Source organism: Talpa occidentalis, unplaced genomic scaffold (assembly GCF_014898055.3).
Source record: "Talpa occidentalis isolate TD23 unplaced genomic scaffold, MPIMG_talOcc4v2.1 talOcc4.4, whole genome shotgun sequence".
NCBI lineage: Eukaryota > Metazoa > Chordata > Mammalia > Eulipotyphla > Talpidae > Talpa > Talpa occidentalis.
The window spans coordinates 41,219,864-41,247,028 of NW_023604295.1; the positions used below are offsets into that span (position 1 = coordinate 41,219,864).

The following is a 27,165-nucleotide window of genomic DNA, read 5'->3' on the forward strand; positions in this document are numbered from 1 at the left end:
TATGACTAGAACATAATGTTTAAAGATTATTCAGATGTTAAAGACCTTTATGCTGTCTATCATCGTATAAGTGAGGTATAGAGCCTATGAAGGTTCTAATGAGATAATTCTGGAGCCAACTAATGAGGTGGCTTTCAGTCTCAAATTTCCAAGTGGTCCAAATAGAATTTCAAGGTAGGAAAGATTTCCTTTACCACTACACTACTACCTCCTTTTCATTCTACATACTTATCATTTGCTCACCCTCCTGACCATGACCCTCTTTGGTGTTCAGTTCCCTTGTTCTGATCTTTGACTCTTCAGAACTGCCAACTGCAGCCTCCCTTTCTAAAAATACTCTCAAAATACCCCACCTTTTCCTGTCCACGCCCTGATTTCATTAGATGTTGAAAAGAAGGACTCTATTACCTAATTAAAGTAATCACAATAGGATGTGATTAATTAATGTGCTTGACCCTTTTGGCTTCTATGAATGAGAGGAAAAATTTGTTAACTTGATACCTGAATGTGGGAATAGTATCACTTACCTATATCTGCTAGACATTTCAGCCCCAGTAATAGAAGAGCAAACAGTGGCTTGGCATCTCATTTCTGAAATTGTCATCATTTAACACCATTTTCTTCTACTACCTTCTCCCACAGCAGTTTGATGATTTAACACTCTTTGATGGAAGCCCTTGGTTGTATTTCAAATAATAACAATTTTAAATTTGTAGATTAAGTAAGCAAGTGATTTCTGGTTTTCTGATCAAATCACTGATCAATAACCTTCATGGTGAATATTGATTGACTAAACTTAAAAGCCTCAGAGTAAGGATTTCTGGAGTTTTCCCAGTATTCTCATTCCCCATAATAGGTCCTATTTTTATATTTTTAACTAGCTAGGTGATCAGTAGAGTGTAGACTTTGAAGTTGACTCATCATAGCAAGATTAAAAGGACATAAATGATCTGTATCCTAAAGATTCTAACAGATTTATTTGTAACTTATATTGTCTTGACAACAGTTAATTAAAATTTCATATTTTGAGGTAGAACGTTGTCTTTATCATATCATAATTAGTCACCAAAGATGATTCCTGCACCTAAGCAATAATACCTTTCATTCTAATTGTGTTATTAGTTCTTTTTACTTGGTTTATCTAGAACATTTGGCAAGAGTCTGTTAATGGTAGAAAATTATTCCAGTACTTGTCAGCAAAAATCAAACCACCAGGCTTCCCTGTCTTTACCTCCCTCTGAGTCATTTCCTCTGTAGGCCTCTTTAAAACCTGTTGGCTTCAGGCTCTAATTAGTTTCCTTTGTATAATAATTGAGTTCTACTGCAATGTATCTTTTTGTCTTTTTCCCATTTTGTTATCTTTATGAAGAGTATTCTCATTTTGTGATTTGTTGCTAAATTAGAAGGAAATAAGCTTTGTGTAAGGAATAGAAATTTTAGATAGGTTGCCATTTTAAAGTATTTTCAAAGCACTGTTAGGACATTTATCTCTGTATCATTGAACTAAAGTCAGATATCTTTTTTCCCCTGCCACCATCTTTTCTTTGTCCCTTTCCCTCCTCCCTGTTAATGTCAGAGCCCTCAGAATGTTTATTGATGTCTACTGGTTTTTTAAAGTGTTTTATGTTACAAAATGTCTGCTATGGGCCTCCTTGGTGGCACAAGGGGTTAAGTCTCAGTACTGTGAAGCTCTCTGCAGCCACTGTAGCATGAGTTCGATCCCATCCAGCCAGGGAGCTACCCACATGGCACGGCAGACCACTGCTGTCTCCCCCGCTGCTTCCCTCAGCAGTGTATTTCAGCAAACTGAGCGAATCTGCCTGTTCTGCTCCCCATTCTGTCTCTGCTGTATCCTCTCACCCTCCCTGCACCTCTGGCCTACACCTCAGCTCTTGTATGCATACGTAAATAAATCTTTTTTTAAAAAAAATCTGCAATGTAAATATCCAGTATTTGTTTTTATCGATCTGACTTATTTTGTTGTGCACAATTCTTTCAAATTCCCCCCATTTTATTGAAATTAATGCATTTATGCATTTCATCCTTTCCTATGGCTATATAATATCCCTTGGTGTGGCTATACCACACCTTCTTGATCCAGTCATCAACTGATGGACATTTATTCTGTTTCCATGTCCTAACTATTATAAAGCTGCTAAAAACATTGAGGAAAATGTGGGTGTTTGTTTGATGGATTCATAGTCTTTGGATAAATGCCCAAGAGTAGGGTTGCTGGATCATACTATGTTTCCATTTTCAGTTTTTTAAGATAAATCCAGATTGCTTTCCAAAGTGGATACAACTAATTTACATTCTCACCCACAGTTTAATAGGGTTCCTTTTTCTCCAGATCCTCTCCAGCACTTGTTGGGGGGTCTTTTTAATATGTACCATTCTCACTGGTGTAAGGGTGTATTAACCTCTCTGTCATATTAGAAGTGACAATGTTTTTCATGTCTTTTGCCCTTTTCAACATGCTCTTGTGTGAATAGTCTGTTCACATCAGCTGCCAATTTATTAATTGGGTTATTTATTTTTTAGTTGTAGTTTTCTATGTATCTTGGATATTAATCCCTTATCTGTTATATATTTTATAATAATCATTTTCTCCCATCCAGTAAGGTATCTTTTTCGTAGTCTTTATTTCACTGTACAGAAGCTTTTTAACTTGAGGTAATCCTAATCATTTCCTTTTGTTTTTAATTCTCTTGCCATAGAGGTCGATAAATTCAGGTCTCTTAATGTGAAAATAGTAAAGCAACTATGGCATTTTTTTCCCTAAACTTTTCCTTGCTTGTGAAGTGAAAAATTTGTATATATTTGTTTATTTCCTCTTGTCTAACCATTTAGAGGTGTGTAAATTGCCCTGATAGATATTTTTGCTTTGAGCATAGGCAGTTATGAGAGAGTAATATTATGCAGCAATTCCAGTTTATAGATGTTAGGTCTAGGATATTGAGAATCTAAATTGTGCAGTTTTTAAGTACTGTAGTTATATAAGAACAAGTAGGTGTTAATGTGATTAAAATGGGGGCCTCCCCGGTGGCGCAGCGGTTGAGCGCTGGGTTGAGAAGCTGCCCGCGGCCTCTGTGGCGCCGGTTCGATCCCCGGCTGCTCCCCGGCCACCGGAGGAGGGTCCCACATGGCGTGCAGACCTCTCCTGCTGCCCGCTGCTCCCCTCAGCAGTGTACCTTGGTCCTTCTGCCTGCTCTGCTCCCCGCTCTGGCTCTGGTGAATTCTCTCACCCTCCCGCGCTTCTGACTGTACCCAGTGCATGTATAAACAAAACAAACAAACAAACCAGCAAACAAATAAATAAAGCATGCCTCTATAAAAAAAAAAAAAAATGTGATTAAAATGGGGTGTGTGTGTGTGTAGAGAGAGAGAGAGAAGCAGTAATGAATTATTAGTAACTTTTGGTCAGTTTCTGTTCTTTCAAAGGATACTAACAAGTAAAATTATTGGAAAAGTCTTTGTTATTTCTAACAAGTTCTAAGTGATACTGATATTGCTAGCCTGGAGGCCATACTTTGAGGACCATTGGTGTATATACACCAGCTTGACCAGCCTAATAAAAATAGGGACACTGATAATGATAGTATTTGTTGAGTGCTTACTATGTATCCTCCATGATCCTCTGAAATGGGTGCTATTATTATTACTCCTACTTTATAGAGAAGGAAAGTGAATCATAGGAAGATTCAGTAATATCCGAAGTTACCCAACTAATAGAACTATTCACCCAGAGAGTTTAAGTCCAGAACTCACTCTCTAGAACATTATTCACATAATAAATTGATGATTGCTCAGTGTTCTCTTTAAAATATTTTTCCTAATTTAAAATAAATATAGTGTTTATTCTCAAGTGAGCCTTACATCAAAGGCCGGAGGAGGACCAGACTTACCTGGGTCCCTTAATGCAAGAGAAGCCCATTTAGGCATGTGCCTGCCCACTACACTATAAGCCAGTGTTAAACTAGGCTTTTGTAGATGTCATTTTCAAATGCCTGTCTTTATTGATTGCATTTTCTATATGTCTAAAATATTTAATTATCTTGCTTACTGAATTTGTCTTCTACTGTCAAGTTCTTATATAAAATATGAGATTATAGTTTCCCTCCCCCACCTCTTCACAGAGTCTTCTGAGCCATTATGGCAGTCAAGTGGACTGGTGGACATTCTACTCCTATTCTCTGCCTGAATGCAAGTCAAGAAGGGCTGGTAGCTTCTGGAGCAGAGGGCGGAGATCTCCACCTCTGGGGTGAAGATGGGACTCCGTTGGGACACACACGCTTCCAAGGGGCTGATGATGTTACCAGTGTTGTATTCTCTCCCTCCTGCTCCACCAAGCTCTATGCTTCACATGGGGAAAACATTAGCATACTGGATGTCAGGTCTCTCAAAGGTTCCCTGGACCATTTTCATGTGAATGAAGAAGAAGTCAATTGTCTTTCATTGAATGAAACTGAAAACCTACTGGCTTCTGCTGATGACTCCGGGGCAATCAAAATCCTAGACTTGGAAAATAAGAAAGTTAGCAGATCCCTGAAGAGACATTCTAATATTTGCTCCTCTGTAGCTTTTCGGCCTCAGAGACCTCAGAGCCTGGTATCATGTGGACTGGATATGCAGGTGATGCTTTGCAGAGAGTTCTTGGGTAATTTCTAAATGGGATTTGCTAACAGAATTAAGTTATTGATTAAGCTAAATGTATCTGTATGTTCTGTTATGTAATAACATGTTTTACCTATTTACCAAACATTAGCTTTACTTCTACTGCATGTTTACTGGTAACCTGACAAAGGCTGCTAGATTTTATTCACAAAGTAATCATTAATCATTTAGTCTTCCTTTCACTTTGCTTTAAGACAAATGGGTGTTTGGTTCTAAACATCTGTTGAAACAAAGAGGCATGCTTAAGTCAAAGTTTATTACCTACTCTTTCCAAATTGTTTTTTTAAAGAAAAAAGGTTGAAGGATTGTTTTTATGTTAAAATTCAGGGGTGCATTAATTAAAATATTGTGTACTGATAATCAGGATCAGAGCATTGTATTCAATGCTGAATTTCGAAAGGAACATTGGCACTTATCCCAAATGCAGAAAAAGGCTGCCAGGGGAGTGTATGTGTATATATGCGTGTGTGTGTGTGTGTATGTGTATGTATTTATATATATATACACACACCACACTGTGCTATGTAGGGGAATTTGAGGTGATAAAGTAAAATTTGCTGGTTTAAAAAGTTGGGCTCACTCATAGCAGGAATTTAGAAAACCTAAATAAGAGACCAGGAAAAAGACTAATCAATACAAAGTAAAATTCAAAATCAGCAAGCAACTATAAACCAGAGACACACTGGGGGGGGAGGGGCGGAGAAAGGAAGGATGAGAGTCAAAATAAGGGGGGGGGGGTGCAATTGTATGGGGAATATAACCAAAATGAAAATGCATACATTGTGCAAAGATAGAAAAAGATGTAAGAATTATATAAAATAAAATATTTAAATTAAAAAATAAAATAAAAAGTTGGGAAACTGTTTAAATAGCTTGACTTTCCCACTGTGTATTTGCTTCCACTTGAAAGTAAATCTCTTGGGCCTCCCCTGATGGCGCAGCAGTTGAGCGCTGGGCTGCGAAGCTGCCCTCAGCCTCTGCAGCACCGATTTGATCCCCAGCTGCCAGTGTGGGTCCCACATGGCACGACAGACCTCTCCTGCCAGGACCACTGCTCCCCTCAGCAGTGTATTTCTTCGTCAGTCTGCCTGTTCTGTTCCCCACTTTGGCTGTGGTGAATTCTCTCACCTTCCCGTGCTTCTGACTGTACCCAGTGCTTGTATAAATAAATAAATAAATCTTAAAAAAATAAAGAAAGTAAATCTCTTATCAGTGAAGTGAGAGTAATCATGGCTTCTCTTTGGTGAGCACTTAGTACTTACCAATGATTTACATACATGAATTTTCATTCAAGTCACACTCTGATAGTTACTATTTCTTTTTTAGCAATGAGATTCAAATTGTGTCCACACAGCTGCCTGAATTGGAATTGAAACCTCAATCTCTCTGAATCCAAACCCTATCATTTTTTCCTCTAGGATATCACAGAATTGATTGTCAAGCAGGATATCATCACTAATAAGTTTTCTTTTTAAGGTGTTGGCTTCAGAACAACTAACTTTTAGAAAAAGAACCGTTTTTTTGGTTTTTAAAGATTTATTTATACAAGCGCTGGGTACAGTCAGAAGCACGGGAGGGTGAGAGAACTCACCAGAGCCAGAGCGGGGAGCAGGTAGACAGACCGAAGACACTGCTGAGGGGAGCAGCGGGTGGCAGGAGAGGTCTGCACACCATATGGGACCCTCACCTGCGGCCAGGGATCGAACCGGTGCTGCAGAGGCTGCGGGCAGCTTCGCAGCCCAGCTCTCAACCTCTTTGTCACCAGGGAGGCCCAAGAACCGTTTTTTTAAATTAATGACTTGTGTACCTAACACTTCTCAGTATTTAGTCGATAGTATTAACTATACAGAGATCTTCTAAGAGGGATTCTTTTAGTAGTATCAAAGGTTTTGTCTTTACACCTTCTTGGCCAGTGGTCTTTACCAGTCCCTCTTCTGCCCTCCACACCCCCTCGTAATTTAGAATAAATGAGACTGGGTATTGTTGTTGTCAGCTGTGAGTGCTTCCCGTACAGGTGACTAACATTTAGTAGGCAGAATCAGTGGATGTCCTTTAGTGTGAAGACAATCCTTAAAAAAATAAAGAATATCCAGAAATATCTATATTGTCTCTATTGAGAATCATCTTATACTTAGGGGATAGTGATCCTGCAACCTCTAAAGTTGTTTTTCACTCCTTGGTCTTGACCAAACCCTTTATAAAGCTACATTTTTTTAGTGGTAATAATCTGTCTGCTTGGTTGTACAGAATCACCCTCAAAACCAGACATTTGTTTTAAGTAGAAGGTCCAATTTCTCTCTGTCTAGTCATTCTTTCATCCTTCTTCTATACCACTTTTCAATCACTGGCTCGTTAACCCCTAGACGTGACAGTAGACAGTTAAGTGTGCAAAAATGACCTGTATTCGTATTTGGTAAGAAATGGGCATCCAAAGTTTACTATTTTGCCTCCAGTTCTAGGCCAGAAGTTTTAGTGTCAGGCAGCTGCTGGAAAACAGTATAGGAAATAGTTTGTGAAAGGAGGGGTTAGGTCATTGTCTTTTTTAATTGGGGGGGTAGGGGTTGGTTAGGGAATTATTTATTTGACTGCCCAGAACTGCTAAAAATTCACTGTAGATCACCTTCTGCCCTGGGTTATGATATAATACAATAAGACAGGACAGCCATACTTTTAAGAAATTACTTCCTTAACTGACATTGTAACCACTTTACTTTTTAGATCTTGTTATCCAGTATTCTAAAGTTTAAGAATAGTTGGCCTATAGGGCAGTCCAAGAATGTAGACAGAATAGTTTTTTCTTTATCAGGTCAATTTTGAGAGTTATTTCTGAGCAAATGCATTGTGTCTCAAGGTAGGAATTGAATTTCTGCCACACTCTAAATATGTTTAACACAACTATGTGTTGTAGAAATTATAAAAATAATATCCTTTTATTTAGATAGGTTTAAATAATTAGGCAAAGCACACTCAGAGGCAATGACCTTAAGTACTTGAGATGGTTTGATTTTTTTTTAAATAGGTCCAGAATGATTATAGTGTCAAGTACAAAGAAATATTAACTAAATGCCTCTATCTCCACCAAATACAGTTTTTTTCTTGTGAAGACATTTGGAAATTTGAAACCATCATATTTCTGTAACATACATATTGATTCTTTTCCCCCTCATTTCTGTATCTGAAAATAAATGTTTCACACATTTATTCTTTTTGGAGTTTGAAAGATCTCTAATATTAACACAAGGAGCAGGATGGTGGAGGAGGCTTTTTTTCCTTGAAAATGAATCTTATGTGGGAAGAAGTGTTGTGCAGGGAGAAATTTCTTAGCAGGATCACTTAATATGATTGCATTAACTTTTGAACATTTACCAGTTGTCCATTTTCTCCCTTTGACATTTTATAGGACCATTAATCCCAAACTCTTGTATTCTTTTTATTCAGTATCTCTAGCTCTCTTGCATAGGAAGATATTACTTGAAAAGGTGGTTGAGAAATTCCAAGTATGAAACATTGTGGAATCTTTGGGAGTTAAGAAAAGTAAAGAAGTACAAAGAGAACAATCTGAAAATCTTCAATACTTGTAAATTATTGAATTAGTAGGCTCTCTCATGATTAGTAATACATTTAGATGATTTTAGTAAGTACAACAATGTTTAAGCTGCTGAAAGCATTTTAAATATGGTTTATGTTTGGATGTTTTAGAAGTAGCAGGAAATATCACCCAGACTGTGTGAAAAAGAACTCGGGGATACCTACCAATACACAAGCTAGCAGATTCCAGAATGGACATAAATGTCCGTTCATTTATGTTATATTTTCTGATACTATTTTATTTTAATTTATTTCAATTTTATAGTATTTTGGCTTCACCCAAATGGTGATAGCTGGCTACCTGGTATAATGTTACAAATTCCATCCAAAAGGATTTTCAGTGCGTTCCCTAGTAGAAGAAGAGTATAAATATTAATAGATGTCACTTTGGAAAGTCAGCTGAGTTGAGGGAAGTTACTTTGAATAAAAAACCAAATCCTTAATATCATCTGTAGTATTATCGTGTCAATTAGATCTGTCTAAACAAGGTCATGCTTATCCTAGTGTCCATTTTAAGTGGGTGAGTCATAATTTGGGGATAAAACAAGGTGGCAAAATAAAGCTGTCTCTTCTCTTTGAAAGTACTGAGACTATTTTCCTTTCTACTTGGTTGCTATAGGAAGAGAATGAATCACTAGATTATAGTGTAAAATCTTTTCACAAAGCTATTATTTTGTTTTAAACAGGTTTAATTAATATTTTGTTTAAATCGGTTTAATAGGTGCAAGATCATTGGAATTTCTGATCTTTTCCCATTATGCGAGGCATTAGCAAAGATGAATTAAATTCCAAGGAACTGACAAAATAGTAATATGTGTCAATTAATAGAATAGGAATTAAATATGGGAAAGAGACAAATGAAGTGGAATAGTTAGGAAATCCTTTTTGGAGGTAGAGGAATTTGAGCTAAGCCCTTAAGGTGAATAATCTGGATAATGTAAAAGGAAAGGAAAAGCATTCCAGATAGAAATTATTTCAGTGATATTCCAGATTTACTTGATTTATTTGATAACCATTTTTACTTGTAACTAGCATAGACTAAAATTGATAAGCATTTTATTTGAAGACGTGAGGATGGAATGACTTAAACTGTCAGTGGCTTAAAGTGTGTGTGTGTGGTTTTTTATGGTTTTTTTTAATGAACTGATTAAAATGTAATTTGGATTACACTTTAATGGGTTTATCGATCAAAAGTTATTTGGGATCTAGTTTTGTAAATTCTTCCTTACTCTACCCATTAACATTCTAGTTTCAACCCAAGGGTAGCATTCCGCTGGCATGCTATAGTCTTATTTTTTTAATATTGCTGGGAATGTATCCTAATCACTCAGATTAATTTGATGACTTTATTAGTTATTACAGTAGAATAAGCATGATAGTTGAGTTAAATGGCTAGAGTTCTGTTTGACTGTAACTTCTTCTCATTTAAAGGTGATGCTTTGGAACCTTCAGAAAGCCAGGCCAGTCTGGATTACAAATTTACAGGAAGATGAAACAGAAGAAATGGAAAGCCCACAATCACCTGGTCAGCTTTTAAACCCTGCTTTAGCCTACTCTGTGTCTGTGGCATCTTGTGGCAATATTTTTAGCTGTGGTGCAGAAGATGGTAAGGTTCGAGTTTTTAGGGTGATGGGAGTCAAATGTGAACAGGAACTAGGATTTAAGGGCCACACTTTGGGGGTATCCCAGGTCTACTTTCTGCCACAATCCTATTTGCTACTTACTGGAGGGAATGATGGAAAGATAATGATGTGGGATATAAGCAATGAAGTTGAGAAAAAACAGAAAAGCCCTACAAAACATACTCACAGGAGGAAAACTAAAAGGCAAGGTGGAAAACCTAATGCTTCAGGAACAGATGAAGAACGTGGCAAAATTTTACCAAAGCTAAGTATTGAACATGGAGAAAAAGTGAACTGGCTCTTGGGTGCAAAAATAAAGGGACACCAAAATATATTAGTAGCTGATCAAACCAGTTGTATATCTGTATATCTCTTAAATGAATTTTAAACCCAATAAAAACATTTGAAAAACTGCAAGACAGTTTTTCGTTTGTTTTTTTTTTTTAGATTAAAAAAGCCCTGATTTTTCACTTAAGCCATCTGTGTTATGCAGAGTAACAACAATCCATTGTATAAATTTTAAGACATTTGAATAAAAAAGATAATATTTCATGCAATAAATGACATTAAAATTTAGGGGAAAAAACTAACATTCACTGAGTACCGGCCATATACTCAGCCACTCAGCCATTTCATATATATTTCAATATGTAAATTACATATGTATTTTATGTATATTTAACTTCTTATTCCAAATCAAAGAAGTAGGTGATTTCCCCCATTTTAAGGCCACAGAAATCGAGGTACAGTGATGTTAAGTAATTTAAGAATCCAGGAAAATTGCAGGCACAATTAACTCACCAACAAAAGACCTTGGTTGTCTTATCAAGCCTCCTGCTTTAGGGAAATCTGTATCTTGATCCAGTTGTGGTTACATTAGTTATTTTGGATCCTGGAATGTCATGAAGATCCTTACCAAGTTGGAGGAAGAAAGAAACCTGTTCATGTTTGTTCTATGTAAAACCCAAGTTTTGCTACACCTTTTGCTAATGTTTCTAAGAAGAGCATGCCAGGGTCAGATTATTTTAAGATATTATGTAACAATCTGCCATGTTGCTGGTAGGGCCAAGAATAAACTGAAGTTATGAATAAGCAGAAACATGACTAAGCAAAAGATAATGAGGGATTAGAGACTAGAGGCCCAGGTAATGTGTCGAGTAAGTTCCTTTTCATCATGGCCTAATTGCTGTCTTTTCTGTATGTTCTTTCAGCCTCTGATTATACTGTCTACTCTTTTTTTTTTTTTTTAAACGAATGTACTTTAAATTGACCTACAGATTAAAAATTACTTACTGAAGACCAGTGGTCATTTCACTTCCTAATCTGTTAAAGCTGGAAAACCTCAAGGAACTTGGTTAACCACTTACTCTTATTGTTTCACCCCATCTACATAATTCTGCCTACTGTAAATATTTAAAGTTTTGAAAACAATCTAATTGGTTAACATTATCCTTGTTTGTGTGGAACTTTTTGATAAGCTCAATCACATTGCAGATGACAAAAACCAAATTCAGAATGGCTTATGAGAATTAAAAGGAATTTTTTGACTCTTATAACTGAAGATTCCAAGCATAATCAGGCATATGGTAACTAAGTTGTTTGGATGTAAGACTATAGGTCCCCTGCCCTTATGGAAGTCTTTCCCGGAGGTAGAAAGAGAATCCTCACAGTAATTTTGAGCCTAGAGCCAACCATGCCTGAAACAAGTATACCTGAAGCCTTTTTCCCCCCACTCCACTGAAGCTATTTGAACTGGATTTTAACGTGGAACTAAATCATTCCTGAGCCATTAAGTAGTGACCTCAGTTGGAATTTTAAAAAAGAAAACCATTTTGGCCATTAAAAAATTCATTGACAAAGAACCTTGACGTGAGTATTTACAGAACAAGTTTCTAATCCCAGCACTGAACACAGCTCTTGGTCATTTTGGGATTTAGTTTACTTGAAAATGAGGCAGTTGAATTAGAAATCCCCTGAAGTACCTTCCATGATACTGTTTTATTAAATTAAAATATAATAATATTGTGCTCATCTCATGGATCTATAATGTTGGGAAGGACTAATAGTCATGGGAAATCATAAGGGGTTTTAGAGGGAGCTTTTGAAAAATTATCAAAGTACAGTATCAATTGAGCTGTTGAGCCCAAATAATTTTGTGGGAGCAAAAACAAAAGTATACCAAAATTGAAACCTTAGTGTTAATCAAACTTCTTTTGATTGCTGATAACTCAGACTAATAACCAGGAAAACTATTAACCAAGGCAACTGCATTTTTTAATCCAATCTTGGTCACTTGTCTGCTTCTCGCTGCATGATGGCTTTCACTTGGCAAAAAGGTGTTCTTTCAGGGCTACATTAGAACCTATTTCAATGCCAGAAGCGGAGTTCCAGGTCCCTGGAAATAACCTGATTGGTCTGACTTAGTAATGTTCCTAGCTCTGATCAGGAATGTTGTTGCTTGCTATCTACATTGCCAAAAGGGCCTAGTCCCAGAGGTGGGGATATAGTTATCAGAAAAGGGGGGCATGGACTAAACTAAGAGTCCCTGAACATCTCCAAACAACTATGGATATTTTGGTAAATTTGCAGTGTGAAAATTGTATACAAAATGAACTGCTCTTAGTCATTTTTCTACAGTTTGACTCAGTGTGCATTACTTGAGGTAATAAGAGTTTGAAGAAACAAAGGTAAACAAAAGAAAGCACCTCAGCTTAGGCATAAGAAAAGCCAGGGTATCATTTTGTATATAGCTTAGTTCCCGTTGTTGGCCGTCATTTAGATAAGTAAGACCTTAAAAGAAATAAGAACTTAAATAGTTATTAGAACTTAAATTTTTTTTAAGATTTATTTATGCATACAAGATTGGGGTACAGGCCAGAGGTGCAGGGGGTGAGAGGATTCACCAGACAGAGTGGGGAACAGAACAGGCAGATTGACCGAAATATGCTGCTGAGGGGAGCAGTGGACAAGACAGGAGAGGTCTGCTGCACCATGTGGGTTGTTCCCTGGCTGGCTGGGAATCGAACTGGTGCTGCAGTGGCTGTGGATAGTTTCATAGGTTGCTTCTTAACCCTTGTGCCACCAGGGAGGCCCTAGAACTTAAATTCTTATTCCAGGGATTAGAACCTGTAAATGCTACATTATTTGGTAATAGGATATTTACAGATGTAATTATAAATCATAAAGGATTATGTTTACAACCATGGTCAGTGTACACTTGTCTTTCTATTAGAATGAAATGGTTAAGGACAAGATTTCTGTCCTATTTAGTTCTGAATTTATGATTTGGCTTGTCCTGGACGCACCCTACCCCCACCTAACACAAATAGTTGTCCTTAAATACTGAGTCAAGGGAGGTGAAAATGCCCAGGTGTGGAAAGAAAATATAAAAGTGAACCTGAAGAGTGCTGGTAGCTGGATTACCGGGCAACTAAACTGCCTGTTTCTAGTGATTTTTAATACCAAATATCAGAGATACACGTACCTTTTCCAACCAATGCTCAATTTACAGACACCCACAGGCTCATTGCACATTTGATATTCTCGCTCCAAATTACCATAGGGCAACTGCAGCAGGGAATATTGGCCATTCCACTCGGCTAAGTTTCTTCAGAGACTTATGTAAGTAGTAAGACCAGAGGGACATCTTGTGCTAGAGGGAACAAGGTACCCTGCTGTCACTACAGAGGAGGATTTAATGTAGGCCAGAAGAGGATGTGGGGAAAATCCTGAACACTTCCCCAACATCTGGAGTGCCCCTTCCATACCCTGCCACACTTGGTGGAGGAAAGGGCTGGGCAGAAAGTAAAATGATAGTTACCAGGGCCTGAAGGGTGGAGGGGAATGGGAGAGATGTTTAAAGGTACATGCTCGCAACTGGTAGATAAGTCCCGGAGACCTATTAGACCTAATTATAGATAGCAAAAGTGTTTCATAAACATTAATTTGCTTAGATGCTAGATCTTAATTGTTCCCACCACTAAAATAAATCATTGTGTGACCCAACAGAGGTAATAACAATGTTAGTAATATTACAATGGCAACCATATTCCAATTTAAATGTATGAAATAAATATGTTGTATACCTTAAACCTACATGGTGTTGCTGTCATATCTCAAATTTAAAAATTAAGATAGTAGAATATTATGTCAGATATAGGAAGTTATATAGCTATTGACTGATGAGAGCTTTTATCTTTAGTGTAGTGTACTCAGGAAAGAAGGAAAGTTGAATTAAATTCAACAGAACATATTTGAATATGAAAGTACCATTATCACCATAACCTGGTGAAAAAGAAAATTTGTGGGGCCTCCCCGGTGGCGCAGCGGTTGAGCGCTGGGTTGCAAAGTTGCAACTCTGCAGCTCCAGTTCGATCCCCGGCCACCAGTGAGGGTCCCATATGGCTCGCAGATCTTTCCTGCCACCCGCTGCTCCCCTCAGCAGTGTACTTTGTCAATCTGCCTGTTCTGCTCTCTGCTCTGGCTCTAGTGAATTCTCTCACCCTCCTGCGCTTCTGACTGTACCCAATGCTTGTATAAATAAATAAATCTTTTTTTAAAAAAAAGAAAAAAAATTTGTTATCCCCATAAGAAACCCCATATCCATTAGCAGTTACTCCCCATTTTCTTCTACTGCACCACCCTAGGCAACCATTATATTCTGTCTCTCTAGACATTTCATATAAATGGAATCATATATTGTGGTCTTCATGACTGGCTTCTTTAAGTTAGCATTATGTCTTCAAGAGTCATACCATGTTGTGGTATATATAAGTACTTGGTTCCTTTTTATGACCAAATATTTCATTGTATGTATATATCACATTTTGTTTATACACTCATCAACTGATGTTTAGGTGGTTTTCACTTCAGGGCTATTATGAATAATGCTATTGTGAACGAGCATGTAACTAGAAGTGGAATTGCCAGGTCATATGGTAACCTCATGTTTAATGTTTTGAAGAACTGCCAAAATGATTACATGCACCATTTTATATTTCTAGCAAAAAAGTATGAGGATCCTACTTCTCGACAGTCTCACCAAATTTGTTATTTTCTGTCTTTTTTATTATTGTCATCCAAGGGGATGTGAAGTAGTAGCTCATTGTAGTTTGGGTGTGCATTTCCCTAATGACTAATGAGCTTGAGCATCCCGTCATATGCTTATTGACTTGCCATCCATGACAATTATATTTTCAGCAAAGTTGCCACACTAATTCATTATATGACATTATATATGAAATTATCTTTCAAAAAAATGTTGCTGGAGCAATTGCGTATCATATGCCAAAAAATTAACTTCAACCCGTATCGTACGCAATAAGTAATGGGTCAGGGCCTCCCTGGTGGTGCAAGGGGTTAAGCATCACACTATGAAGCAATCCACAGCCTCTGCAGCATGAGTTCAATCCCCTGCTGGCTAGGGAGCAACCACATGGTGCAGCAGACCTCTCCTGACTCTCCTGCTGCTCCCTCAGCAGTGTATTTCAGTCAGTCTGCTTGTTCTGTTCCCCACTGTCTCTGGTGAATCCTCTCACCCTCCGCATCTCTGGCCTGTACCCCAGTTCTTGTATGCATAAATAAATAAATCTTAAAAAAAAAAAAGTAATGGGTCATAGGGCTAAACATAAGAGCTAACACTGTAGGGCCTCCCTGTTGGTACAGCGGGTTGAGCACAGTGCTGTGAAGCTGTCGGCAGCCCCTACAGCACCGGTTCAATTCCTGGCTGGCCAGGGAGATTTCCACATGGTGCTGCAGATGTTGTATTTTGGTCTCTCTGCCTGTTCTGCTCCCTGCTCTTTCTCTGGTGAATTCTCTCACCCTTACGCGCCTCTGGCTTGTACCCCAGTGCTTGTATAAATAAATAAATCTTAAAAAAAAAAAAAAAAAAGAGCTAACACTGTAAAATGTAGGAAACATAAAAGATCTTTGTGACCTTGAGTTACACAAAGATTTCTTAGGACACAAATACATGACCTGTAAGACAAAAAAAAAATTTTGACAAATTCAACCTCATCAAAATGGAAAATTTTGCTCTTCAAAAAAATTTTTTAAGGAAGTGAACAGTAAGCCATAGAGTGGGAAAAAATATCTGTAGAACATATGCTTAAAGAATTACATGCCAAATATACAAGCAACTCTTTTACTTAATAAGAGGACAATTCAATTAAAAATGAACAAAGGATCTGAACAGAGGATAAGTGAATCACTGATAAGTACATGACATGGTGCCGGACATCAATAGTCATTAGGCAAATGTGAATTGACACTGCAATCTTATGTCTCTACATTTCCATCAAAAGCACTAAAATTAAAAAGACTGAATGCTGGTGAGGATGGAGAGTAACTGGAACTCTCATAGGTTGTTGGTAGAAATGAAAACTGGAATAGTCGCTTTTGAAAAGAGTTTTGCAGTTTTTATGTTATCAAATAAATACCCACTATATGAGCCAGCAATTCCACTCCTAGATAATTGCCCAAGGAAAATAAAAATGCATGTCCACAAACGTCTCTACCTAAATGTCTATAGCTACTTTATTCTTAATAGCTAAATTGGAAACAAAACAAGTGTTTATCAACTGGTGACTATTTGAACAAATTATTCTATATCCATACAATGGAATACTACTAAGCAATAAAAGCAACAAAGTATTGACACATATAGCAACCTGGATGAATCTTAAAGCATGAGTGAAAAAAGGCAGACACAAAGTACTATGTGATTCTATTTATATGACATTCTAGAAAAGGCAAAGCAGAAAGTAAATCAGATTACCTGGGTCAGAGGTGGGGTATAGGATTGATTGCAAAGAAAAAGTAATTTACGGGAGTGACAAGTGATGTTCTGTGACCTTTATTGTGATTGTGATGGTTGTCACATGACGGTAAACATTTGTCAGAGTTCATCAAATTGTGCTTTTTAAATTATTTGATTTTATTATATCTAAATTATATATCAAAGTTGATTTTTACAAAATATTGCTTACTATAAAAGTAAAGAGTCAAAAAAACTGTTTTAGTGCTCTTTCCAAATCTATTATCATCTAATGCCCTCACACATAGAAAGTCTGGGACTTTCACTACCACAATATTTGTCTTGCTCTGATTTATCCTACCAATTTTTCATTTACAGTAAGAATTTTTTCCCTTTAGTTTCACAAATTAACACTTTTCATCCTTCCTTATTCTGGTTTAAAAGTTATAATGGGGGGGCCTCCCTGGTGGCGCAGCAGGTTGAGCACAGTGCTGTGAAGCTGTCCGCAGCCTCTGCAGCACGGGTTCGATCCCGGCCAGCCAGAGAGATTCCCACATGGCATGGTAGATCTCTCCTGTCGCACCCGCTGCTTCCCTCAGCAGTGTGTCAGTCTGCCTGTTCTATTTCTCACTCGGTCTCTGGTGAATTCTTTCACCCTCCCACGCCTCTGGCCTGTACCCCAGCTCATGTATAAAAATAAATAAATCTAGGGCCACCCCGGTTCGATCCCTGGCCGCCGGGCGAGGGTCCCACATGGCGTGCAGACCTCTCCTGCTGCCTGCTGCTCCCCTCAGCAATGTATTTCGGTCTGCCTGTTCTGTTCCCTGCTCTGACTCTGGTAAATTCTCTCACCCTCCCGCACTTCTGACTGTACCCAGTGCTTGTATAAATAAATAAATAAATCTTTCAAAAATAAATAAATAAATAAAAGTTATAATGGGGCCTCCCTGGTGGCACGGGGTTTAAAGACAGCACTGTCAAGCTATCGCCAGTCACTGCAGCACAAGTTGGATCCCTGGCCAGCCAGGGAGCAACCCACATGGTGCAGCAGACCTCTCCTTACTCGCCCACTGCTCCCCTCAGCAGTGTATTTCTTTTTTTTTTTAAATTCCTAAAATAGCTCTTTATTTTTTTAATTTAAATTTTATTTTTATATTCCCCATACAATTACAATCCCCTTATTTTGACCCCAAACCCTCCTTTCCCTGCCCCCCACCCCTCATATAGTGTCTCTGGTTCATAGTTGTTTGTTGATTTTGATATTTTCTTTCTTATAGTTATTCTTTTTCCTGGTCCTTTATTTAAGTTTTCTAGATTCCTGCTATGAGTGAGACCATCTGGTATTTTTCTTTTTCTTTCTGGCTTATTTCGCTGAGCATGATCCCTTCCAGCGCCATCCATGTTGCTGCAAATTGCATGTGTTTATCTTTTTTGAATGCTGCGTAATATTCCATGGTGTATATGTATCACATCTTCTTGATCCAGTCATCTATTTTTGGGCATTTGGGTTGTTTCCAAAGCTTAGCTATTGTAAATAGTGCTGCTATTCAGCAGTGTATTTCAGTAGATCCTCCTGTTCTGCTTCCCACTCTCTCTGGTGAATCCTTTTACCCTCCGTACCTCTGACTTACACCCCAGTTCTTGTATGCATAAATAAATAAATAAATCTTTTTAAAAAAAATAAATAAAAGTTACAATGTTAGAAATAATAATACAAACAAAAGTTTAAGCTAGGCATGTGCTTGAGAGAAACACTTTGGTTTTCAGGAGACACAGGCCTCCCAAAGTTAGTGTCAATGACCCCCCTCTCCCAAAGCTCCACCATCAAGTCGCTCATCAACAACTGTAGCAACAGTAACTGGAAGACATTATCACATCATACAGTATTTTTGGTATGAAAAATTCAAAAAACCTAAAAATGTTTCTACTAAATGGCAGGTGTTAGTATTTCAGTTTTTTTAATCTAAAATTTACAAACTAGAAATTCATAAACCAAATCATGTATGAACTCAATTAAAGAAGCATTTTTTTAATTGAGTCATTACTCTGTACAAGGGGGTATCAACTTCCCAAATGCAAAATAACCTCCCTCTAAAGCAATTTGTTGCCAAAGCCATGATGTGAGACTATTTAGTTTCAGTAAATAGTTGTCATCAAAAATTAATGTCATCTGTTGTCATCATAAATTAATGTTGATGATTAAATTTATTTGTAAATTGGTTTGTATTTAGTATGTAGGTTCGATTTTATATTGCTTAAGAGTTACAAGTATAAAAAGTTTATACCTAACGTTGGGTGTAAAATGCTTAAGCAACATTATGCTAATATAATTTTAGTATAATGATTAAGTAACAATAATAGAAGTCTAATAATTTTTTTCTTTTAAAAATATATGGTAGGTCCTCCCTGCTGATGCAAGGGGTTAAGTCTCAGCACTAGGAAGCTATCAGCAACCACTGCAGCACCAGTTTGACCCTGGTTCAGGGAACCAACTCACATGGCACAGCAGACTTCTCCTATCTTGCCCACTACTCCCCTCAGTAGTGTTATTTCAGTCAATCTGCCTGTTCTGTTCCCCACTCTGTCTCTGGTGAATCCTCTCACCGCCCCCACCTCTGGCCTACCCCCCAGTTCTTGTATGCCTAAATAAATAAAAAATATTTTTAAAAATAAAAATTAAAAAAAAAATTATATGGTACTCAAGGTTGAGTACATGGGCTTGTAGAGAGAATCCTGAAAATCTTGAGTGCCCTTTAGCATCTTCAGATGACACTAGGATTAGGTCAATGATATTACTGGGAAATGTGGGGAAATAACAAGGTTGAAACCCATATTTTCATGTGGAAGAGTATTCTGGAGAAGCAACAGAGAAATTTTCAGTAGAAACTCTAAACAGGTAGGAAAACATTATCAGTGGAAGGTATTGGAGTAATAAATGAAACCCAGTTTTCTGGTTTCGGTGACTGGGTGGATCCTGATCCCTTAAATCCAGGTAAGGAATGCAAGAGGGTGAGCGGGTTTGACTGCTTAGACATACCTTATCTGCCCTGACTGACCCTGATTGACCCTGACTGAGCAGCCATTCTGGTGTCATGATCACTAGTTCCCTAAAGTGGCATAGCTGCTTTTATTAGTCAGGACTCTTCAGTGGCATGTGATGGAATTCCACTAGAGAGGCAGGGGTAATTTAGAGTCTATTGCTGGAATAAATTAGAGGGGGAACTAGGCAGCCATTCTCTTGCTCTTTGTTTCCCTTCATTCTCGTGCTCTTAGAATTGCTCATTTTTAAATAACACATTCTATGTTTATTTTTTTTTTAAAGATTTATTTATTTATTTATTCAAGCACTGGGTACAGTCAGAAGCGCAGGAGGGTGAGAGAACTCACCAGAGCCAGAGCGGGGAGCAGAGCAGGCAGAAGGACCAAAGTGTTCTGCTGAGTGGAGCAGCTGGCCGCAGGAGAGGTCTGCGCGCCATGGGGGACTCTCCTCCTGTGGCCGGGGAGCAGCCGGGGATCGAACCGAGGCCGCGGGCAACTTCGCAACCCAGCGCTCAACCGCTGCGCCACCAGGGAGGCCCACATTCTATTTTTAAAATTGATTTATCATTGGTTTACAATACTTACTGTGTAAGTTTCAAGAGTTTAACTTCATACCTCAGTAAAGGTATATACCAAACCATATCCATCGCCAAAACCTGAGTACTATTTACCACTATCAAGTTGATCCCCCTACCAGTCCTTCCACCCCCTTAACTCTATTTTTCTAATTGATGTTTCTGTTCTTCAGTAACTGCCCTTCAGATGTATAATTGCCAAACTTAGCTAGAAAAGGAAAAAATAGAAAAAGTTCAGTAATGACTAGTCAAATTGATTGACTAATTTGATGCTATCAAAATTTCTGATAACCCTGGAAAGACTGTGTCACTAGAGGGAGCTGAACCTTGCAAAGCAAAACAGGAAGGGAAAATTTTGAAAATTCTAAGAAGCAATGGGAATGCATATACCAAAGGCATTGTACAGGATGTTAATTGCAGCACTATTAGAATGGTTCCAAAACTTTAAGCAAATAGGATCATATAGTATAATCCCTTTTCTTGCCCTCAGCATGCTTTTAAGATTTTTATATGTTGCTGGATTTATCCATAGTGTATTCAATTTTAATGCTGAGTAATATTCTTTCATGCCACAATTTGTCAATTCATTACCTATTGATGGAAACTTGATTTGGTCCAGTTCACGTTTATTAGGAATGTGGCTACTTTAACTACTTTATGTATAAAATCTTTCTGTGGATATATATTTTCATTTCTCTAGAGTCACATGGTATAGTAATTTCCTAAGCCTGCCATAATAAAGTAACAAAAAGTTAGGTGGCTTAAGACATAAAAGAATATGTCTTAAGAATATTCTGGAAGTAGGCTTTCCTGGTGGGGCAAGGAGCTAAGACGCAGCACTATGAAGCTATCTGCAGCCACTGCGGCACCAGTTTGATCCCCGACCAGGGAGGTGACCCACATGGCGCAGCAGACCTCTTCTGTCTCACCCACTGCTCAGCAATGTATTTCAGTCAATCTGCCTGTTCTGTTCCCCACTCTGTCTCTGCTGAATCTTCTCACCCCCCACACCTCTGGCCTGCACCCCAGCTCTTGTATGCATAAATAAATAAAATAAAATAAAATAAGGAATATTCTGGAAGCTGGAAGTCTGCTATCAAGGTGTCACCAGGGCCATGATATTTCTGTAACCTATAGGGGAGAACCCTTCCTTGCCTCTTTCTAGCTTCTGGAGGTTTGCTAGTAATCCTTGTTTTACAGCTATAGAACTTCAGTCTGCCTTTATAATCATATGGTATTCTCCACTGGGTGGCTGTGTCTACTCTCCTTATAAGGACATTTGCTACGGTTTGGATGTGTCTGCCAAAAATTCATTAAGTTAAATCCAAGCCCAAAGGCTATAGTATTAGGGACCAGAGCCTTTAGGAGGTGCTCATGTGGAGGGTGAAACTATCATGAACAGAATTAACACTTATAAAAGTGATCCCATAGAGTTTCCTAGCATGTTAGAATACAGCAGGGCATGAGCTATAAAACAGGAAATGACCTTTCCCCAGAAGGCAACCAACTGGTACCTTGATTTTGGACTTCCTAACTCCAGAACTATGAGACATACATTTCTGTTGTTTGTAAATTACCCAGTTTGTGGTAATTTGTTATAACAATCTGAATGGACAAAGACAACACTAGTCATTGAATAAGGGCCCAATCTACTCTGGTTTAACCTTTTTTGTTTGCAAATTTGTTTGTATTTTACGTTCTTTTTTTTTTTTTAAGGTTTATTTATGCATACAAGAATTGGGGTGTAGGCCAGAGGTACGGAGGAGGTGAGAGGATTCACCAGAGACAGAGTAAGAGCAGAACAGGCAGTGAAATACACAGCTGAGGGAAGCAGTGGGGTGAGAAGGAGAGGTCTGCTACCACGTGGGTCACCTCCCTGGCCAGGGATCAAACCCATGCTGCAGTGGCTGGCAATAGCTTGATAAGGCTGTCTTTAACCCTTCGCCACCAGGGAGGCCCCTTTACACTCATTTTTTAAGGATATTTTTGCTGGACAGAAAATTGTGGCTTGGTAGTTCCCTCTCCCCCACATTTCTTTTTTTTTTTTTTTTTTTAAGATTTATTTATTTATACAAGCACTGGGTACAGTCAGAAGCACAGGAGGGTGAGAGAATTTACCAGAGCCAGAGCGGGGAACAGAACAGGCAGACTGACGAAACACACTGCTGAGGGGAGCAGTGGGCGCAGCAGGAGAGGTCTGTCGCACCATGTGGGACCCTCGCCAGCGGCCAGGGATCGAATTGGCGCTGCAGAGGCTGCAGGCAGCTTCGCAGCCCAGTGCTCAACCACTGTGCCACCAGGGGAGGCCCCCCCACATTTCTTTCTTTTTTTTTTTCATAATTTTAAAGATGACATTTTAGTTCTTCCTAGTTTGTATTGGTTTTGAGGAGAAGCCAACAATAGTATGCTTATCTTTGTTCCTCTGTATCTAATGCATCATCTTTTCTCTGGTGCTTTAAGAGTTTCTCTTCATGACTGTTTTTCAGTGATTTGATATTGATCAAATTGATATTGCTGTCATTTCTTCAAAAATGTTTATCTTCTGCCTTCTCTTGCTGGAACCCTAGTACACATATGTTGGAATTCTTGATATTGTCTCACAAGTTATTGAGGCTCTGTATATTAGCTTTCAGCCTTCTCTGTGCCTCAGCTTAAAGAGTTTCTATTGCTCTCCCATCTTTTCATCCAATGCCTAATTTGTCCAGTGATTTTTTTAAATTTTAAGTGTTTGTTGCATTGTTCAGCTGTAGAATTTCCATTTAATTCTTATTTTAGTCTGCTAGAGCTGCCATAACAAAATACCACAAATTGGCATTTATTTATTTTTCTTTTATTTATTTATTTATGCATACAAGAATAGGTCAGAGGTGCTGGGGTGAGAGGTCCCACCAGAGACAGAGTGGGGAACAGAACAGACAGACTGACTGAAACACACTGCTGAGGATAGCAGCAGGTGAGACAGGAGAGGTCTGTCAGGCCATGTGGGTAGCTCCGGGCCAGCCAGGGATTGAACTCATGCTGCTGAGGCTGTGAACAGCTTCACAGTGCTGTGCTTAACCCCTTGTGCCACCAAGGAGGCCCAAATTGGCAGATTTAAACAAATAAATGTCACATTTCTGGAGACTAAAGATACAGGATCAAGGTGTTGGCAGGTTTGATTTCCCTAAGACCTGTCTTCTTGACTTGCGAGTTTGCCTTCTCACTGTGTCCTCACATAAACTTTTCTCTGTGCACACACTTCCCTCGTGTCTCTTCTTGTAAGGACACTAGTCATATTGGATTACAGCGCCACCCTTTTGACCTCATTTAACTTTACTTACCACTTTAAAGATCTTATCTCTAAATGCAATCACATTAGACTTCAACATGTAAAATTTGGGAGAGCACACAATTCAGCTCATTGTATGATATAATGGAATATTTTTTGACAATAAAAATGAATGTAATACAAATATAAGCTATAAATCTTAGAACACATTATATTAAGTAAAAAGAAATCATCACAAAAAACCATGTGGCGATTATATGATATATCCAGAACAGGCAAATTCTATAAAGAAATATCATGTTCGGGACCTCCCCAGTGGCGCAGTGGTTGAGCGCTGGGTTGCAAAGCTGCCCGCAGCCTCTGCAGCTCCGGTTCAATCCCCGCCTGCTCCCCGGCCCCAGAGGAGGGTCCCGCATGGCGCACAGACCTCTCCTGCCACCCACTGCTCCCCTCAGCAGTGTACTTCGGTCCTTCTGCCTGCTCTGCTCCCTGCTCTGGCTCTGGTGAATTCTCTCACCCTCCCGCGCTTCTGACTGTACCCAGTGCTTGTATAAATGAATAAATAAATCTTTTTTAAAAAACTAAATAAATAAATAAAAAGAAATATCATGTTCTATAAAAACAGGAAGTAGATTAGTGATTACCTTATGCTGGGGAGTGTGAGAGGAGGAGAGGGAATATGAAGTGACTACTGAAGTGTTGTTTTTATGGTACAATGTTTAAAATGGATTGTGATAGTTGCACAACTCTGTGAAATGGTAATACTTGAATATACATTTAAAATAAGTTCACTGATACATGAGTTATATCTCTCAAAAAAGCAGTTATGTATGATTCCATTTATAAAAATGTTCAAAACCAGAAAGATAATAAAAAATAGAAATTGAAAAAAAAATTAAAAAATAGAAAGGTTCAAAACCAGGCAGAACTAATATATAATGAGGTCTTTCTTTGGGGAAAGAAAGGTAGAGCAATAGTTGGAGGAGAGGGGCGACTAAGAGCCATGGTAGTTATACTGTATTTTTATCCATTCAATTGATATTTATGGTATTCAGTAAATGTTGAGTAAGTGAATATTCAATGAATGAATAAATCTATGACTTAGCTCTATCTAGTTCAAATGTTTTTTTCTTTTCTTAAAATTAAGGTAACATTGATTCATAACAGTGTATAAATTTCAGGTGCACAGCTTCACACCTTGACAAGTGTATATACCACACCACATCCACCACCAAAGGTCTGGTTTCCACCCACCATGATCCAATCAACATCCTCCTTCCACCAGCTCCACCCCCACCCCAACTCCTTTACCCTCTAATCACCACCATTGTGTTGTCAGAATCAAAGTGTTTGTTTTGTTTCATTTGTTCACTTGCTTTGATTCTTTTTTTTTTTTTTTAAGATTTATTTATTTATTTATACAAGCACTGGGTACAGTCAGGAGCGCAGGAAAGTGAGAGAATTCACCAGAGCCAGTCAGGGAGCAGAACAGGAAGAGTGACGAAGTACACTGCTGAGGGGAGCAGTGGGTGGAAGGAGAGGTCTGCACACCATGTGGGACCCTTACCCAGTGGCCGGGGATCGAACTGGCAATGCAGAGGCTGCGGGCAGCTTCGCAACCCAGTGTTCAACCGCTGTGCCACAGGGGAGGCCCTTGATTCTTTTTTTTTTTTTTACAGATTTATTTATTTATGCATACAAGAGCTGGGGTACAGGCCAGAGGTGTGGGGGCTGAGAGAATTCACCAGAGACATAATGGGGAGCAGAACAGGCAGATTGACTGAAATACCCTGCTGAGGGGAGCAGCGGGTGAGTCAGGAGAGGTCTGCTGTGCCACGTGGGTTGCTACCTGGCCAGCCAGGGATCCAACTCATGCTGCAGTGCAGATAGCTTCATAGGTTGCATCTTAACCCCTGGAGTCACCAGGGAGGCCCCTGCTTTGATTCTTTTTCTTCCAATGTATGAGTGAATTCATGAGGGATTTATCTTTCTCTGTCTGACTGATTTCACTTAACATAATCCCCTCATGGTCCATCAGTGTTTTGGCAAATGGCAAGATAATGTTTTTGGTTTTGTTTTATATGGCTGAGTAGTATCCCATTTTATATATACATATATATATACACATGTTTATATATATGTCATATCTTCTTTATCCTCTCATCTGTCAGTAGGTACTAAAGTTGTTTCCATATCTTGACTATTGTAAATAGGATGGCAATGAACATAGGGCTCATGGTGGTTTTTCTCTCTCATGACTCTTTTGCTCAAAACATACCTATTCATTATTGTGAACACATTATGTACCTTGCCATCTCTATGATTTTGCTCATATAGTTTCTCCAGATATATCTTTCCCTCTTCTTGTAACCCGCATTTTCCTTTAGGCCAAGTCCAAATTCTACCTTCAATGTGAGTGTTCCCCAATTATCAAAAGCTTCAGCAACCTACTCTCTCATCTATGAACTTTATGATCTGTATCTATTTAGCATACAGCATTGAAGTTTATGTCTCATTTCCCCAACTGGAGTTTAAACCCCATGAATTCAAGAATCCTGTTTTTATTTCAAATAGCTATTTTTTTAATTGAGGTAACATTGTTTTATAGCACTATCTATTTTTTAGGAGTACAGGTTCACACTTCTTCAAACGAATATTGCCATAACCTATCCACCACCAAAATGCCAATAGCCTTACTCTACAGTTCACTAGATCCCCTTCTAATACTAGAAGCCCTCAATAAATATCTTTTAGTTTCTAATGGTAGTTAGATTTTTAGTATTGATGGAATATATAATAAAATATATAAAGCCTAGGCTATTTAATAATTGAGTACTTAAAAATTTTTTTTAAAGATTGATTTATTTATACAAACACTGGGTATAGTCAGAAGCGTGGGAGGGTGAGAGAATTCACCAGAGCCAGAGCGGGGAGCAGAAGAAGCAGACTGATGAAGTACACTGCTGAGGGGAGCAGCGGGCAGCAGGAGAGGTCTGCGCGCCATGTGGGACCCTCGCCCAGCGGCGGGGGATGGAACCGGCGCTGCAGAGGCTGCGCCTGTGAAGCCCAGCGCTCAACTGCTGCACCACTAGGGAGGCCTGAGTACTTAAAATTTGAGAGTAATATTCTAATCAAATTTAATCTTGGTTTATGTATATATTTATATACACACACACACACATTTGTATATTTATATACATTTGCCAGAATATACACAGAGCCACAATTTCATCAAGTGTTATGCTGTGTTGATGTACTGTGGTTCACTTTTCAAAGGCAAGTATTAATAGTGCATTCCAAGACACCTGTGTTCACATGGTCAGCTCTTTGAAACTATATTTGGATGCACAAGCTATTAAAAGCATCTTGTACTGAGTAACCTTTCCGGCAGACTTTAGATTGAGTACTCACACTTGCTGCTGCCTGTTGTGGAGTGGAAGACAACAGAAGACCCTGGACTCAAATCTCTATTGGGTTTTTGTTTTGCTTGTTCTGTTTCCTTTCATTTTGCCTTAAGAAGATGAACAATGAAACCACAACCCTGGTATCCTTGAAGGAGGCAATGAAAAGGTTGCTAAGGGCTACAGGGAGGGAATAAGCATGGGTCTGCTTTTCTGGAAAGATGGGTTAGAGAAGAGTGAAAAT

At 38.6% G+C, this 27,165-nt stretch overlaps 1 protein-coding gene across 11 annotated transcripts in view; it reads left to right on the top strand.

Moving 5' to 3' along the window:
• Positions 1 to 27,165, top strand: part of WDR53 (WD repeat domain 53) — a 33,963-nt gene that overhangs the window by 2,537 nt on the left and 4,261 nt on the right. For 8 of the 11 annotated variants that reach the window (XM_037525348.2, XM_054700480.1, XM_054700481.1 and 5 more), the window contains 2 exons: positions 4,137 to 4,632; positions 9,694 to 9,868. In XM_037525348.2, coding sequence (XP_037381245.2) covers positions 4,153 to 4,632; positions 9,694 to 9,868 — 655 coding nt within the window. In that variant the 5' untranslated portion in view covers positions 4,137 to 4,152. Of the gene's footprint in view, positions 1 to 4,136; positions 4,633 to 9,693; positions 11,667 to 27,165 lie in introns of those variants that run through there. The other 3 variants (XM_054700485.1, XM_054700484.1, XM_037525347.2) reach the window with 2 other exon arrangements.